Raw genomic sequence first — 13990 nt, forward strand, 5'->3', positions numbered from 1 at the left:
AAGCCTCTGCAAACACTGTGTTAGAGTTGCCCTCTGCCAGTGGCCTGTTAAGGGTGAGGCACTAAAGGTTAAGAAGGGGCACTGGAATTCATAAGTTATGGAGACTCTAGTGTCATGGCCACCCCTTTGAGGAATTTCAGGTGGGAACAGGTGTCAGAGATATAGACAGATAGATTGGTAGATAATCAAAAAAGGCATGGCTAGGGCAAGTTCAGGCCCCAAACATCCGAAGCTTCTTCCACTCCAACCTTCCATCTCCGCCTAGGCTCCCCCTTTTCCTTATTCCCTCACTTTTCGACATATATTCTCTCTTAGTGATCCTCTACTTATCAATTCTTTCCACACATCCAAACCATTTCAGTACACACACTTCATCTCTCAAATACATACTCCTCTTGCTACCACACCTCCCCTACTCTTTCATTTCATATTCAATCAAACCTCCTTACACCAAATCTTAAACTCAAAGATTTCGTTTCTAACATATCCACCCCATATCCACCCTCTTCTATCATTTCTATCTAAAACCCATCTCTCACATCCATACAATAGTGTTGGAACTACTGGTTGTACCTCTTTAACCCAGCAACCTTGGGACCTAGCCATTGCTGGAGCACAGAAAATACCAGAAAACAGAAATTGACCCCTCAGTCATACACAATTGATGATCTGATCTCATAGTACCCACACAAAATCTTTAAAGAAGTTCCTTTATCTAAATTTTTTCAGTAACTCCACCTTTTCAAGCACAGATAATGATTTATGCTTCTGCTTATTAGCAATAGCACCATCTTCTGCATCTCTTGGATGTCGTCCTGAAGGGCTACAATACAAATGAATATGAGGAATTAACAGGACTGTTAATTAGCTTGGTTGCAGTGTAAACAGATTGGCATCTTAGCACTGCTAAAAGTGTTGCCCTGGTGGCAGATCCATAAACTAATAACTAATGACAGCAGATTCAAAACATGCTGAACCATGGGAGTTGTCAGACTACAGAGTGCCAGACCAGAGAGGTACAACCTGTACTATACCATCAATCTTTCTTTTCAAAGATAGTTTCCTCTCTTTCCAAATGTTCTAATGTACCTAGCATGTTCACCACTTAACTCATCCTACAGCTCATTTCATTTCCTATGATTCCATTCACTACCATGTCCCCTTCTAGGTATCTAAAACACTCCACTTCCTCTAAGTTCTCTCATTTTACTTTAAATAATCTGCCTATCTTCACAGATAAACCTAAAACCCTTGATTCTATTTACATTTACTTTCAGTGTTCTCCTTTTAAACACACCTCCAAACTCAGACACCACTTTTGCAGTTTCTCGCTCAAATCTACCACCAGTGCCGTGTCACTGGCAAACAAAAGACTCACCTCCCAATCCCAAAGAGACTGCACACTTGCACCTCTCTCCAAGACCCTTACATTCTTCCATCACCACCTCATCCATAAACAAATAAACAATCATGGAGACATCACACACCCCTGCCAGAGACCCACCTTCACCTACAACCATCTACTTTCCTCTCTTCCTACTTGCACAATTGCCTTATTCTATTGCAAAATTTTTCAATGTTTCTAAGAGTTTTCTTCCAACCATATACTTGCAACACATTGCACGACACACCTCTATCATCTCTATCATACCCTTTCTTCAGATCCACAAAATGCCACTTACAGGTTCTTTTGTAATCTCAATGTATTTTTTTTTTTTTTGCTTTGTCGCTGTCTCCCGCGTTTGCTAGGTAGCGCAAGGAAACAGACGAAAGAAATGGCCCAACCCACCCCCATACACATGTATATACATATGTCCACACACGCAAATATACATACCTACACAGCTTTCCATGGGTTACCCCAGACGCTTCATATGCCCTGATTCAATCCACTGACAGCACGTCAACCCCGGTATACCACATCGATCCAATTCACTCTATTCCTTGCCCTCCTTTCACCCTCCTCCATGTTCAGGCCCCGATCACACAAAATCTTTTTCACTCCATCTTTCCACCTCCAATTTGGTCTCCCACTTCTCCTCGTTCCCTCCACCTCCGACACATATATCCTCTTGGTCAATCTTTCCTCACTCATTCTCTCCATGTGCCCAAACCATTTCAAAACACCCTCTTCTGCTCTCTCAACCACACTCTTTTTATTTCCACACATCTCTCTTACCCTTACGTTACTTACTCGATCAAACCACCTCACACCACACATTGTCCTCAAACATCTCATTTCCAGCACATCCATCCTCCGGCACACAACTCTGTCCATAGCCCACGCCTCGCAACCATACAACATTGTTGGAACCATTATTCCTTCAAACATACCCATTTTTGCTTTCCGAGATAATGTTCTCCACTTCCACACATTCTTCAAGGCTCCCAGAATTTTCGCCCCCTCCCCCACCCTATGATCCACTTCCGCTTCCATGGTTCCATCCGCTGCCAGATCCACTCCCAGATATCTAAAACACTTTACTCCCTCCAGTTTTTCTCCATTCAAACTTACCTCGCAATTAACTTGACCCTCAACCCTACTGTACCTAATAACTTTGCTCTTATTCACATTTACTCTTAACTTTCTTCTTTCACACACTTTACCAAACTCAGTCACCAGCTTCTGCAGTTTCTCACATGAATCAGCCACCAGCGCTGTATCATCAGCGAACAATGTATTTATGTATTTATCATGCAATATTCAAAGCAAAAATATCTGAGGTGCACTTCCTTTACCACACTGTTCCAATATACGATAAAACCTCTGTTATTCAAAATGCTTAGGAAAATTGGTTGTTTCTGATAAAAAAGATTCCATTCAAGTTTCTTGAAATATACCAAATAATTCAGAAATTGTTCATCTCTCACTTTATGCTGGGGTTATGTTTTGCTATAACCTCAGTCAAAGAGAAATCACAAATTCTCCCATTACCTTCACGTTATCTAGCTTCTGATGTTGAATAAACTTATCTAGTCATCCTTTGCTTGTTTGAAATGACTGACTGAGCTACAATGTGTACTTTACATAAACACTCATAAATCCCCAGAGCTCCAGACCTGAGTTGAAGGTTGCTACAGCTGCTTTTCTTCCTCTTATGCTCTATGTATAACAAAAAATCTTTTCTTCATCTTCTCCATTAATGGATTTCTAACTCTTGTGGTTACATTGGCAGACAGTGGAGTAGAGTAAGTCACAGTACTCTGAATTTTCTCTACATTCTTCTTTATGCTGTGGACTATAGATTCACCCAGGTTATAAGCACCCCAGAGTGCTGACTCTCCCTCATCAGTATCAACACATTGTAGGATTTCTAGCTTTGTTTCTAAGATCAGAGGGGTTCTCTTCTATCTGACTGCTGGTTCGAGGGAAGAATAAGATGTTAGATGTTTAGATGCCATATTAGCAACCAAAAACACAGTGGGTAGCAGGAAAATCACATGAGCAGGTATAACCGAATTGCCAAGTTGCACATATCTGCACAAAACATTGGTAACTGCAAGACTGACCTGCTGGTAGGAATGTGGCATGTTTCACCCACAAGCCATGCTTACTTCACCTGGCAACCATCAGTGAAGTTCTGGTATACTTTTTACTGCACTGAGATTACCTCACCAGCATCAGTTCGACATAAGATTTCTAGATTCATTTCAAAGGTCAGAGAGATTCTCTTCCATTCAACTGCTGGTTCTGGGATAGGAAAAGATACTGCTGGATGTTTAGATGCCATATTTAAAAACAGACACAGCAGGGTGTAGGAACTTCACGTTACCAGGTATACCCAAATTGCACAAGTAGCACAGATACGTACACAACGATGGTAGCTGTGAGACTGACCTGCTGGCGGGAATGTGGTGCACTCCTCTCAGGACCTATGCCTACTCCATCCACCAACCCTCACAGAAATTTTGGCATACTTTCGACAACAGTTACTTTCTAATTTATTTTACCAACTTGTAAATACTTTACACTGAGGAAGTACTAATATCTGTAAGCAAATATGCCCTACTAAATGCCTTGATCTTCTTTTGCTACTTGGTGATATCATGAACAGTTATGGTGATAGTGAAGTTCTCCATAAGTGCTGCCTTCGACTCGCCGTTATTCAGCTTCTTGCATAACTCCATCTTCATTTCGAGGCTTAAGACCTTCCTCTTGTGCTTCAAGTGAGACATAGATGACTTTGAAGAGCTGTCAGGCAACTGCTGATGACACATGAGAGGGGACACAGTTCACTAGTAATCAAGGGTGTACACAATACACAAATATGCAAGACTGGTGCATTACACATGACAGCTAAAGACAGTGAGAACGAATGTGGCCTTCGTTGTCTTTTCCTAGCACTACCTCACATGCGCACGTGGGGGAGGAGGGTGCTATTTCATGTGTGGTGGGGTGGCGACGGGAATGGATGAAGGCAACAAGTGTGAATATGTACATGTGTATATATGTATATGTCAGTGTATGTATATGTATGTATCCCTGGGGATAGGGGAGAAAGAATACTTCCCACGCATTCCTCACACGTCGTAGAAGGCGACTAAAGGGGACGGAAGCGTGGGCTAGAAACCCTCCCCTCCTTGTATTTTAACTTTCTAAAAGGGGAAACAGAAGAAGGAGTCACATGGGGAGTGCTCATCCTCTTCGAAGGCTCAGATTGGGGTGTCTAAATGTGTGTGGATGTAACCAAGATGAGAAAAAAGGAGAGCTAGGTAGTATGTTAGAGGAAAGGAGCCTGGACGTTTTGGCTCTGAGTGAAACGAAGCTCAAGGGTAAAGGGGAAGAGTGGTTTGGGAATGTCTTGGGAGTAAAGTCAGGGGTTAGTGAGAGGACAAGACCAAGGGAAGGAGTAGCACTACTCCTGAAACAGGAGTTGTGGGAGTATGTGATAGAGTGTAAGAAAGTAAATTCTAGATTGATATGGGTAAAACTGAAAGTTGATGGAGAGAGATGGGTAATTATTGGTGCATATGCACCTGGGCATGAGAAGAAAGATCATGAGAGACAAGTGTTTTGGGAGCAGCTGAGTGAGTGTGTTAGTGGTTTTGATGCACAAGACTGGGTTATAATGATGGGTGATTTGATGCAAAGGTGAGTAATGTGGCAGTTGAGGGAATGATTGGTGTACATGGGGTGTTCAGTGTTGTAAATGGAAATGGTGAAGAGCTTGTAGATTTATGTGCTGAAAAAGGACTGGTGACTGGGAATACCTGGTTTAAAAAGCGAGATATACTTAAGTATATGTATGTAAGTAGGAGAGATGGCCAGAGAGCGTTATTGGATTACGTGTTAATTGATAGGCACGTGAAAGAGAGACTTTTGGATGTTAATGTGCTGAGAGGTGCAACTGGAGGGATGTCTGATCATTATCTTGTGGAGGCGAAGGTGAAGATTTGTTGGGGTTTTCAGAAAAGAAGAGAGAATGTTGGGGTGAAGAGAGTGGTGAGAGTAAGTGAGCTTGGGGAGGAGACTTGAGTGAGGAAGTACCAGGAGAGACTGAGTACAGAATGGAAAAAGGTGAGAACAAAGGACGTAAGGGGAGTGGGGGAGGAATGGGATGTATTTAGGGAAGCAGTGATGGCTTGCGCAAAAGATGCTTGTGGCATGAGAAGCGTGGAAGGTGGGTTGATTAGAAAGGGTAGTGAGTGGTGGGATGAAGAAGTAAGATTATTAGTGAAAAAGAAGAGAGAGGCATTTGGACGATTTTTGCAGGGAAATAATGCAAATGAGTGGGAGATGTATAAAAGAAAGAGGCAGGAGGTCAAGAGAAAGATGCAAGAGGTGAAAAAGAGGGCAAATGAGAGTTGGGGTGAGAGAGTATCATTAAATTTTAGGGAGAATAAAAGATGTTTTGGAAGGAGGTAAATAAAGTGCGTAAGACAAGGGAGCAAGTGGGAACTTCAGTGAAGGGGGCTAATGGGGAGGTGATAACAAGTAGTGGTGATGTGAGAAGGAGATGGAGTGAGTATTCTGAAGGTTTGTTGAATGTGTTTGATGATAGAGTGGCAGATATTGGGTGTTTTGGTCGAGGTGGTGTGCAAAGTGAGAGGGTTAGGGAAAATGAGTTGGTAAACAGAGAAGAGATAGTAAAAGCTTTGTGGAAGATGAAAGCCAGCAAGGCACCAGGTTTGGATGGTATTGCAGTGGAATTTATTAAAAAAGGGGGTTACTGTATTGTTGACTGGTTGGTAAGGTTATTTAATGTATGTATGATTCATGGTGAGGTGCCTGAGGATTGGCGGAATGCTTGCACAGTGCCATTGTCCAAAGGCAAAGGGGATAAGAGTGAGTGCTCAAATTACAGAGGTATAAGTTTGTTGAGTATTCCTGGGAAATTATATGGGAGGGTATTGATTGAGAGGGTGAAGGCATGTACAGAGCATCAGATTGGGGAAGAGCAGTGTGGTTTCAGAAGTGGTAGAGGATGTGTGGATCAGGTGTTTGCTTTGAAGAATGTATGTGAGAAATACTTAGAAAAGCAAATGGATTTGTATGTAGCATTTATGGATCTGGAGAAGGCATATGATAGAGTTGATAGAGATGCTCTGTGGAAGGTATTAAGAATATATGGTGTGGGAGGCAAGTTGTTAGAAGCAGTGAAGAGTTTTTATCGAGGATGTAAGGCATGTGTACGTGTAGGAAGAGAGGAGAGTGATTGGTTCTCAGTGAATGTACGTTTGCGGCAGGGGTGTATGATGTCTCCATGGTTGCTTAATTTGTTTATGGATGGGGTTGTTAGGGAGGTGAATGCAAGAGTTTTGGAAAGAGGGGCAAGTATGCAGTCTGTTGTGGATGAAAGAGCTTGGGAAGTGAGTCAGTTGTTGTTCGCTGATGATACAGCGCTGGTGGCTGATTCATGTGAGAAACTGCAGAAGCTGGTGACTGAGTTTGGTAAAGAGTGTGAGGGAGGAAAGTTGAGAGTAAATGTGAATCAGAGCAAGGTTATTAGGTACAGTAGGGTTGAGGGTCAAGTCATTGGGAGGTAAGTTTGAATGGAGAAAAACTGGAGGAAGTAAAGTGTTTTAGATATCTGGGAGTGGATCTGGCAGTGGATGGAACCATGGAAGCGGAAGTGAATCACAGGGTGGGGGAGGGGGTGAAAATTCTGGGAGCCTTGAAGAATGTTTGGAAGTCGAGAACATTATCTTGGAAAGCAAAAATGGGTATGTTTGAAGGAATAGTGGTTCCAACAATGTTGTATGGTTGCGAGGCATGGGCTATGGATAGAGTTGTGTGCAGGAGGGTGGATGTGCTGGAAATGAGATGTTTGAGGACAATATGTAGTGTGAGGTGGTTTGATCAAGTAAGTAATGTAAGGGTAAGAGAGATGTGTGGAAATAAAAAGAGTGTGGTTGAGAGAGCAGAAGAGGGTGTTTTGAAATGGTTTGGTCACATGGAGAGAATGAGTGAGGAAAGATTGACCATTAGGATATGTGTCAAAGGTGGAGGGAACGAGGAGAAGTGGGAGACCTAATTGGAAGTGGAAAGATGGAGTGAAAAAGATTTTGAGTGATCGGGGCCTGAACATGCAGGAGGGTGAAAGGAGGGCAAGGAATAGAGTGAATTGGAGCGATGTGGTATACCGGGGTCGACGTGCTGTCAATGGATTGAACCAGGGCATGTTAAGCGTCTGGGGTAAACCATGGAAAGTTCTGTGGGGCCTGGATGTGGAAAGGGAGCTGTGGTTTTGGTGCATTATTACATGACAGCTAGAGACTGAATGTGAACGAATGGGGCCTTTGTTGTCTTTTCCTAGTGCTACCTTGCACACATGAGGGGGGTAGGGGGTTGTTATTCCATGTGTGGCGGGGTGGCGATGGGAATGAATAAAGGCAGACAGTATGAATTATGTACATGTGTATATATGTATATGTCTGTGTGTGTATATGTATGTATACATTGAGATGTATAGGTATGTATATTTGCGTGTGTGGACGTGTATGTATATACATGTGTATGTGGGTGGGTTGGGCTATTCTTTCGTCTGTTTCCTTGCACTACCTCCCTAACGCGGGAGATAGTGACAAAGCAAAATAAATAAAATAAATAATGTTGAAATGTATTGGAATGTATATGTGCATGTGTGGGCGTTTATGTATATATGTGGGTGAGTTGGGCCATTCTTTTGTCCGTTTCCTTGCCGCTACCTCGCTAACACGGGAGATAGCAACTAAGTATAATAAATAAATAGAATAAACAAAGGTAACAAAGACTAGTAGAGAAGTAAGAGAAAAATCATGTATATCATGATATGAAGACAGAGGACGGCACAAGACAAATGGGATAAAAGAGTTTCTGTTTATGAGTAAGGGAAAAACATGCTATATGAGCCACAATCACTGTGTAGGAGGTCTTATGCAGGCCACTCAAAAGTCCAGTGGTATAGTGATTAAAAGATACACATAAAGACCACCAAACTGATTGCTTTCATTCTGAAACATTATAATTACCTTGATTCTGGGCAAAGTGACTGTAGGTGTAGCTGTATGAAGTATATAGCCATATGCATTCCCTTCTGTAAGCAGGCCATGAGTGTGAGGCATCAATGGTTGGGATGTGGTCACAAGATGATCTGTTCTCAAGGCATCAATGATAACCAGCACAGTTTTCTCAATTGTCAACTGAAATTCACTGAAATATACGAAAGAGTGAACTTTACTTTCTAAAAGGGTAAGAAACATATCTACAGTATTCCTTGCTTTAAATGGATTCACTTGAAGTGAATTCAGAGTTAATGATTTTCGTTTATTTACAACTAGAAAATGCAAGTGCCTCTTCTAGAAATTTGTGCTGCGCATCTCACATACTTCCTAGCATCATGGTAATTCCAGCTCTAGCACCGAGGTACTTCAGTGTAGAGTACACTCACTGTCTGCCAAATTTATTTGTTTGTAAACAACAGAAAGAGAGTTCTACATATGTGTGGCCCCCATCTTTTGAACTTTATGTACCATCAAGAAGTCTTCTACATAAGTGTGGCCCCATCTCTTGAACTTTATATACCATCAAGAAGTCTTTCAAAACTTTGTAAACTGCTGATATTTATCATTTCTTTATCTAATCTACTCCAACTATCCAACACCCTTACACTACAACTTTATTTCTTGACATCATATCAAGCAGCTTTTTGTGGTCTCTGGTTACTCTGATACTGTATCATCTGACTGATTCAGAAAACTTGATGGATGAAATCAAGTCCCCATCTCTGTCTTCTGTCCTCCACAGTACACAAATCTGAAACTTTCAGCCTTTCATTATAGCTCTCAGCTCTCAATTCAGATATCACCTGAAATGCTCCTCTCTCGACTAGTTATGATCTACACTGTGCATAGCTTACCAGACATAACCTTATCCAAATTTCTGAATGGGTGTACTGGACTTTGCCTGCTTGTGGTAATACTGTGAATGAAAAGCCACCTTTGGTCATGAACATGTGTATATATGTATATGTCTGTGTATGTATATGTATGTATAGGCACGTATATGTGCATGTGTGGGCATTTATGTATAGACATGTGTATGTGGGTGGGTTGGGCCATTCTTTCATCTGTTTCCCTGTGCTACCTCGATAAAGCAGGAGACAGTGACTAAGTATAAGAAAATAATAATTTTTTCGTACATATTCGCCATTTCCCATGCTAACGAGGTAACGTTAAGAACAGAGAACTGAGCCTTGGAGGGAATATCCTCACTTGGCACACTTTTCTGCTTCTTTTTTTGGAAAATTAAAAAGAGAGGGGAGAATTTCCAGCCACCCGCTCCCTCCTTGTTTAGTTACCTTTTACGACACACACAGAATACATGGGGAGTATTCTTTCTCCCCTATCCCCAGGGATAATAATGATGGGTGATTTGAATGCAAAGGTGAGTAATGTGGCAGTTGAGGGAATAATTGGTGTACATGGGGTGTTCAGTGTTGTAAATGGAAATGGTGAAGAGCTTGTAGATTTGTGTGCTGAAAAAGGACTGGTGATTGGGAATACCTGGTTTAAAAAGAGATGCATCCTTTGTTAGTATGTTTCTGGTGCTATCTCACTAATGTGAGAGATGGTGATCAGGTATGAAAAAACATAATAAAAATACAATACCTAAAAGCAGTTCTAATATGGTTAGTACACAATCTGTTTCCTTCACACTTCTAATGTGTAGCTCTGGTGACAGATTAAGCACAAAGGTGAACCCTAGGTATCTATCTTGCTTAAAATCCTGTAGTTTGATTCTTACTGGGTAATAACTACAACAGGACCTTCTTTCTCTGTGTCCCATCCTCATTACCCTGCACTTACTGTGACTGAATTTCATCATCCATTCATCAGTCCAACTTTTTAGCTTGTTCATTATTTATCTATTTATTTTGCTTTGTCGCTGTCTCCCACGTTTGTGAGGTAGCACAAGGAAACAGACGAAAGAAATGGCCCAACCCACCCCCATACACATGTATATACATACACGTCCACACACGCAAATATACATACCTATACATCTCAATGTACACATATATATACACACACAGACATATACATATGTACACATGCACACAATTCACACTGCCTTTGTTCATTCCCATCGCCACCTTGCCACACATGGAATAACATCCCCCTCCCCCCTCATGTGTGCGAGGTAGCGCTAGGAAAAGACAACAAAGGCCCCATTCGTTCACACTCAGTCTCTAGCTGTCATGTGATAATGCCTGAAACCACAGCTCCCTTTCCACATCCAGGCCCCACAGAACTTTCCATGGTTTACCCCAGACGCTTCACATGCCCTGGTTCAATCCATTGACAGTACGTCGACCCCGGTATACCACATTGTTCCAATTCACTCTATTCCTTGCATGCCTTTCACCCTCCTGCATGTTCAGGCCCCGATCACTCAAAATCTTTTTCACTACATCTTTCCACCTCCAATTTGGTCTTCCACTTCTCCTCGTTCCCTCCACCTCTGACACACATATCCTCTTAGTCAATCTCTCCTCACTCATTCTCTCCATGTGACCAAACCATTTCAAAACACCCTCTTCTGCTCTCTCAACCACATTCTTTTTATTACCACACATCTCTCTTACCCTATTATTACTTACTTGATCAAACCACCTCACACCATATATTGTCCTCAAACATCTCATTTCCAGCACATCCACCCTCCTGCGCACAACTCTATCCATAGCCCACGCCTCGCAACCATACAACATATTAACTTATTATCTTCAAGAATTCTTCCTACTGAGTCCTTTAGCCTGATTAGCTGCTGTTTACCTGATAATTTGCTCCAAATGAACTAATGGAATAGTTTTTGTCTTTTACCTTCTCCAAAGTGCTCTTTTCACAGTATCTCTGCACCTCACTCCTTATCTTAAAAAACTTATTTTTTGCTTTCTTGTATCTTTCACATGCTAGCTGGCTATAGTGCTGTCTGTCTTTCCTCCATAGTACATATCAGAGCTCTTTCACTTATAGGTATTCTTTACTGATCCATGTCCAACTCCATTTTCAACCTTCCTCCTATTTCAGCATCCAATGGTACTCACATTCTGACTCAATTATTGTAAGTTTCACAGGACATTACAGATTACTCTTGTCATAGAGGTCCCTTGTATATCATCTGAAAATACCTTCCATTGATATTTCCTGGACTTTCTTCGCATCCCTTATCAAAAGGGCCAATCCCCCCCTCCTTAATCTTTTTTGTCCCTCTTTACTGTTGCATATCCTTTAGGAATATTGGATTAGAATTTAGCTCTTCTGTGAGTTTTGTCTTCACCTTTCCATGAATATCACGGATGTTTCCTCTTGCTGTGGCAAATTGTTGATAATTGCTCACATCAATGATATTTTCATGGATCATGGCACCCCCAAACATTCAAAAGAACTCCCATGGAGAAGAACTGGATAAGTTTAACAATTGAAATCAAGCTGGAGTAACAACTTGAAAATAAAAATGGCTCAATAATGGCTGGGCATGTGTTTAACATGAATGAGTCATGCTCCTGAGCCATTCTTTACAATGCAGCCAAGAATAAAGAAAATTCTATTGACAATCTCACCACTGGCCAATAACAAGTAAAAAATCCTTTAATCAAGAAAACAGAAAGTCTGGGCAGTATGGGTGGAAAACAAAATCAGAGGAGGATACCAATCAACTCTACTATCATTGGTGTGAAAATGTTGAAGTTATTCAAACACTTACAACAAAAAGTGAGGGATTCATCAACTGCTTATTCTTTCTTTGCTAATAAAAAGGTTGATTTTGTTGAATCCAGGAGGCTTTACAATCTCCATGACATCATCCTCACATAAGAGGGTTTTAGTACATGACAGAGATACTGCAGCAAAATTTCCATACAATCTAAGGCTATCACTGAAACTGAAGGCTACAAGCCTCAGCAAGTATCTTGTATTGATGACACAAGATTATTCTGGAGGTGCATGCCAAGCAAGACATATATTTCCAAGGATAAGAAATACGGCTTCAAGTTCCAAGGCAGCAAAGAAGAGGCTGACATTCCTACTTTGTGGGAAAGCAGAAGGGGGTTATAAGTGCAAACCATTGCTAGCTTACCATTCTCAGAATGTTAAAGCCTTTAAATGCATACATCAGTATACCCTACCAGTTCACTAGTAAACCGGTAAGAAGGAAAGAATAACTATAAACCTGTTTGAGGACTGGTTTATGACTCATTTATCTGAGGAAGTGGAGTGATACGGTAAAAATGCTAATCTTGCTTACAAGGTGTTACTCATCCTTGATAATGCCCATCAACATCTAATGCACTTAAAAAACATATATTCTGATATCAAAATGTTGCTTCTGCTAACCAGTAGCACCTCATTAATCCAGTCCCCTGATCAGGGTGTCATAGCAACTTTACAAATGTAACATCTAAGGCAATCAATAACCCAGCTACTACATATTATTGACAGACATAACAAGCCATCACTTTGTGATTTCTGCCAATGATGTACCATCCTCCACACAAACAATAACATTAAAGGTATATGGAATGAGGTGATGGGTTTGTGAACCTGATCTCAGAAATGGCAAGAGCAATCAAGCATGTCCATACTATTGGGTTTTAGCAAAAAGGGGATGATGACATAACTGAAATTCTTGAGTTCCATAGAGAAGAACTGTCTGTTGAGGACTTGCTGGAAATGAGAGAGGAGGAGCAACTGGGGGCAGAGGTAAATATAGTGTTAAATAGATACATGGACCACAAAGACCCAAGCGAGGTGGTCCGGCCTTAACACTACTGAAAAGAAGTTGTTCCCATAAAACTAGTAAAAGAAATGCATAGGAAGGTTAGGAAAGCACCACATCACACCAGCTGACTCTCAGAAAGTTGACTGTCTTTTTCACAATAGCTGGCCAGCTGGGCCAGCCAGAAGAAGTATAAACCCAGAACAGTTTTAGTTCTGGAAGGAGTCAAGCAACTTACTTATCTATTCACTTCATAATTTTCCCAGGTCCAATTTCTATGAACGTATCCTAGTGTTACCAAGGGCCTCTTTCTAAAGAATGTTTTGATCGTTGAAGAATATTTATTTATCATACTTTGTCGCTGTCTCCCGCATTAGCGAGGTAGCCAAAGGAAACAGACGAAAAAATGGCCCAACCCACTAACATACACATGTATATACATACACATCCACACATACATACCTATTCATTTCAACATATACATAAATATACACAAACAGACATATACATATATACACATGTACATAATTCATACATGCCGCCTTTATTCATTCCTGTCGCCACCTTGCCACGCATGAAATGACACCCCCCTTCCCTAGCACGCATGCAAGGTAGCGCAAGGAAAAGAAAACAAAGGCCACATTCGTTCACACTTGGTCTCTAGCTGTCATGTATAATGCACCGAAACCACAGCTCCCTTTCTACATCCAGGCCTCAAAAAACTTTCCATAGTTTACCCCAGACGCTTCACATGCCCTGGTTCAATCCATTGACAGCACATCGACCCTGGTA

The 13990-nt window shown here is 41.4% G+C and overlaps 1 protein-coding gene across 3 annotated transcripts in view; it reads right to left on the reverse strand.

Annotated features, from left to right (window-relative positions):
* The window catches only part of LOC139766856 (GPI ethanolamine phosphate transferase 2-like), a 110396-nt gene that overhangs the window by 66038 nt on the left and 30368 nt on the right, over positions 1-13990 (reverse strand). For 2 of the 3 annotated variants that reach the window (XM_071695814.1, XM_071695813.1), the window contains exon 3: positions 8452-8632. The exons of the other annotated variant lie outside the window; for it this stretch is intronic. In XM_071695814.1, the coding sequence (XP_071551915.1) occupies positions 8452-8632 (181 nt within the window). The remainder of the gene's footprint in view (positions 1-8451; positions 8633-13990) is intronic. 3 annotated transcript variants of the gene reach the window in all.

Source organism: Panulirus ornatus, chromosome 58 (assembly GCF_036320965.1).
Source record: "Panulirus ornatus isolate Po-2019 chromosome 58, ASM3632096v1, whole genome shotgun sequence".
In the NCBI taxonomy this organism is placed as follows: domain Eukaryota; kingdom Metazoa; phylum Arthropoda; class Malacostraca; order Decapoda; family Palinuridae; genus Panulirus; species Panulirus ornatus.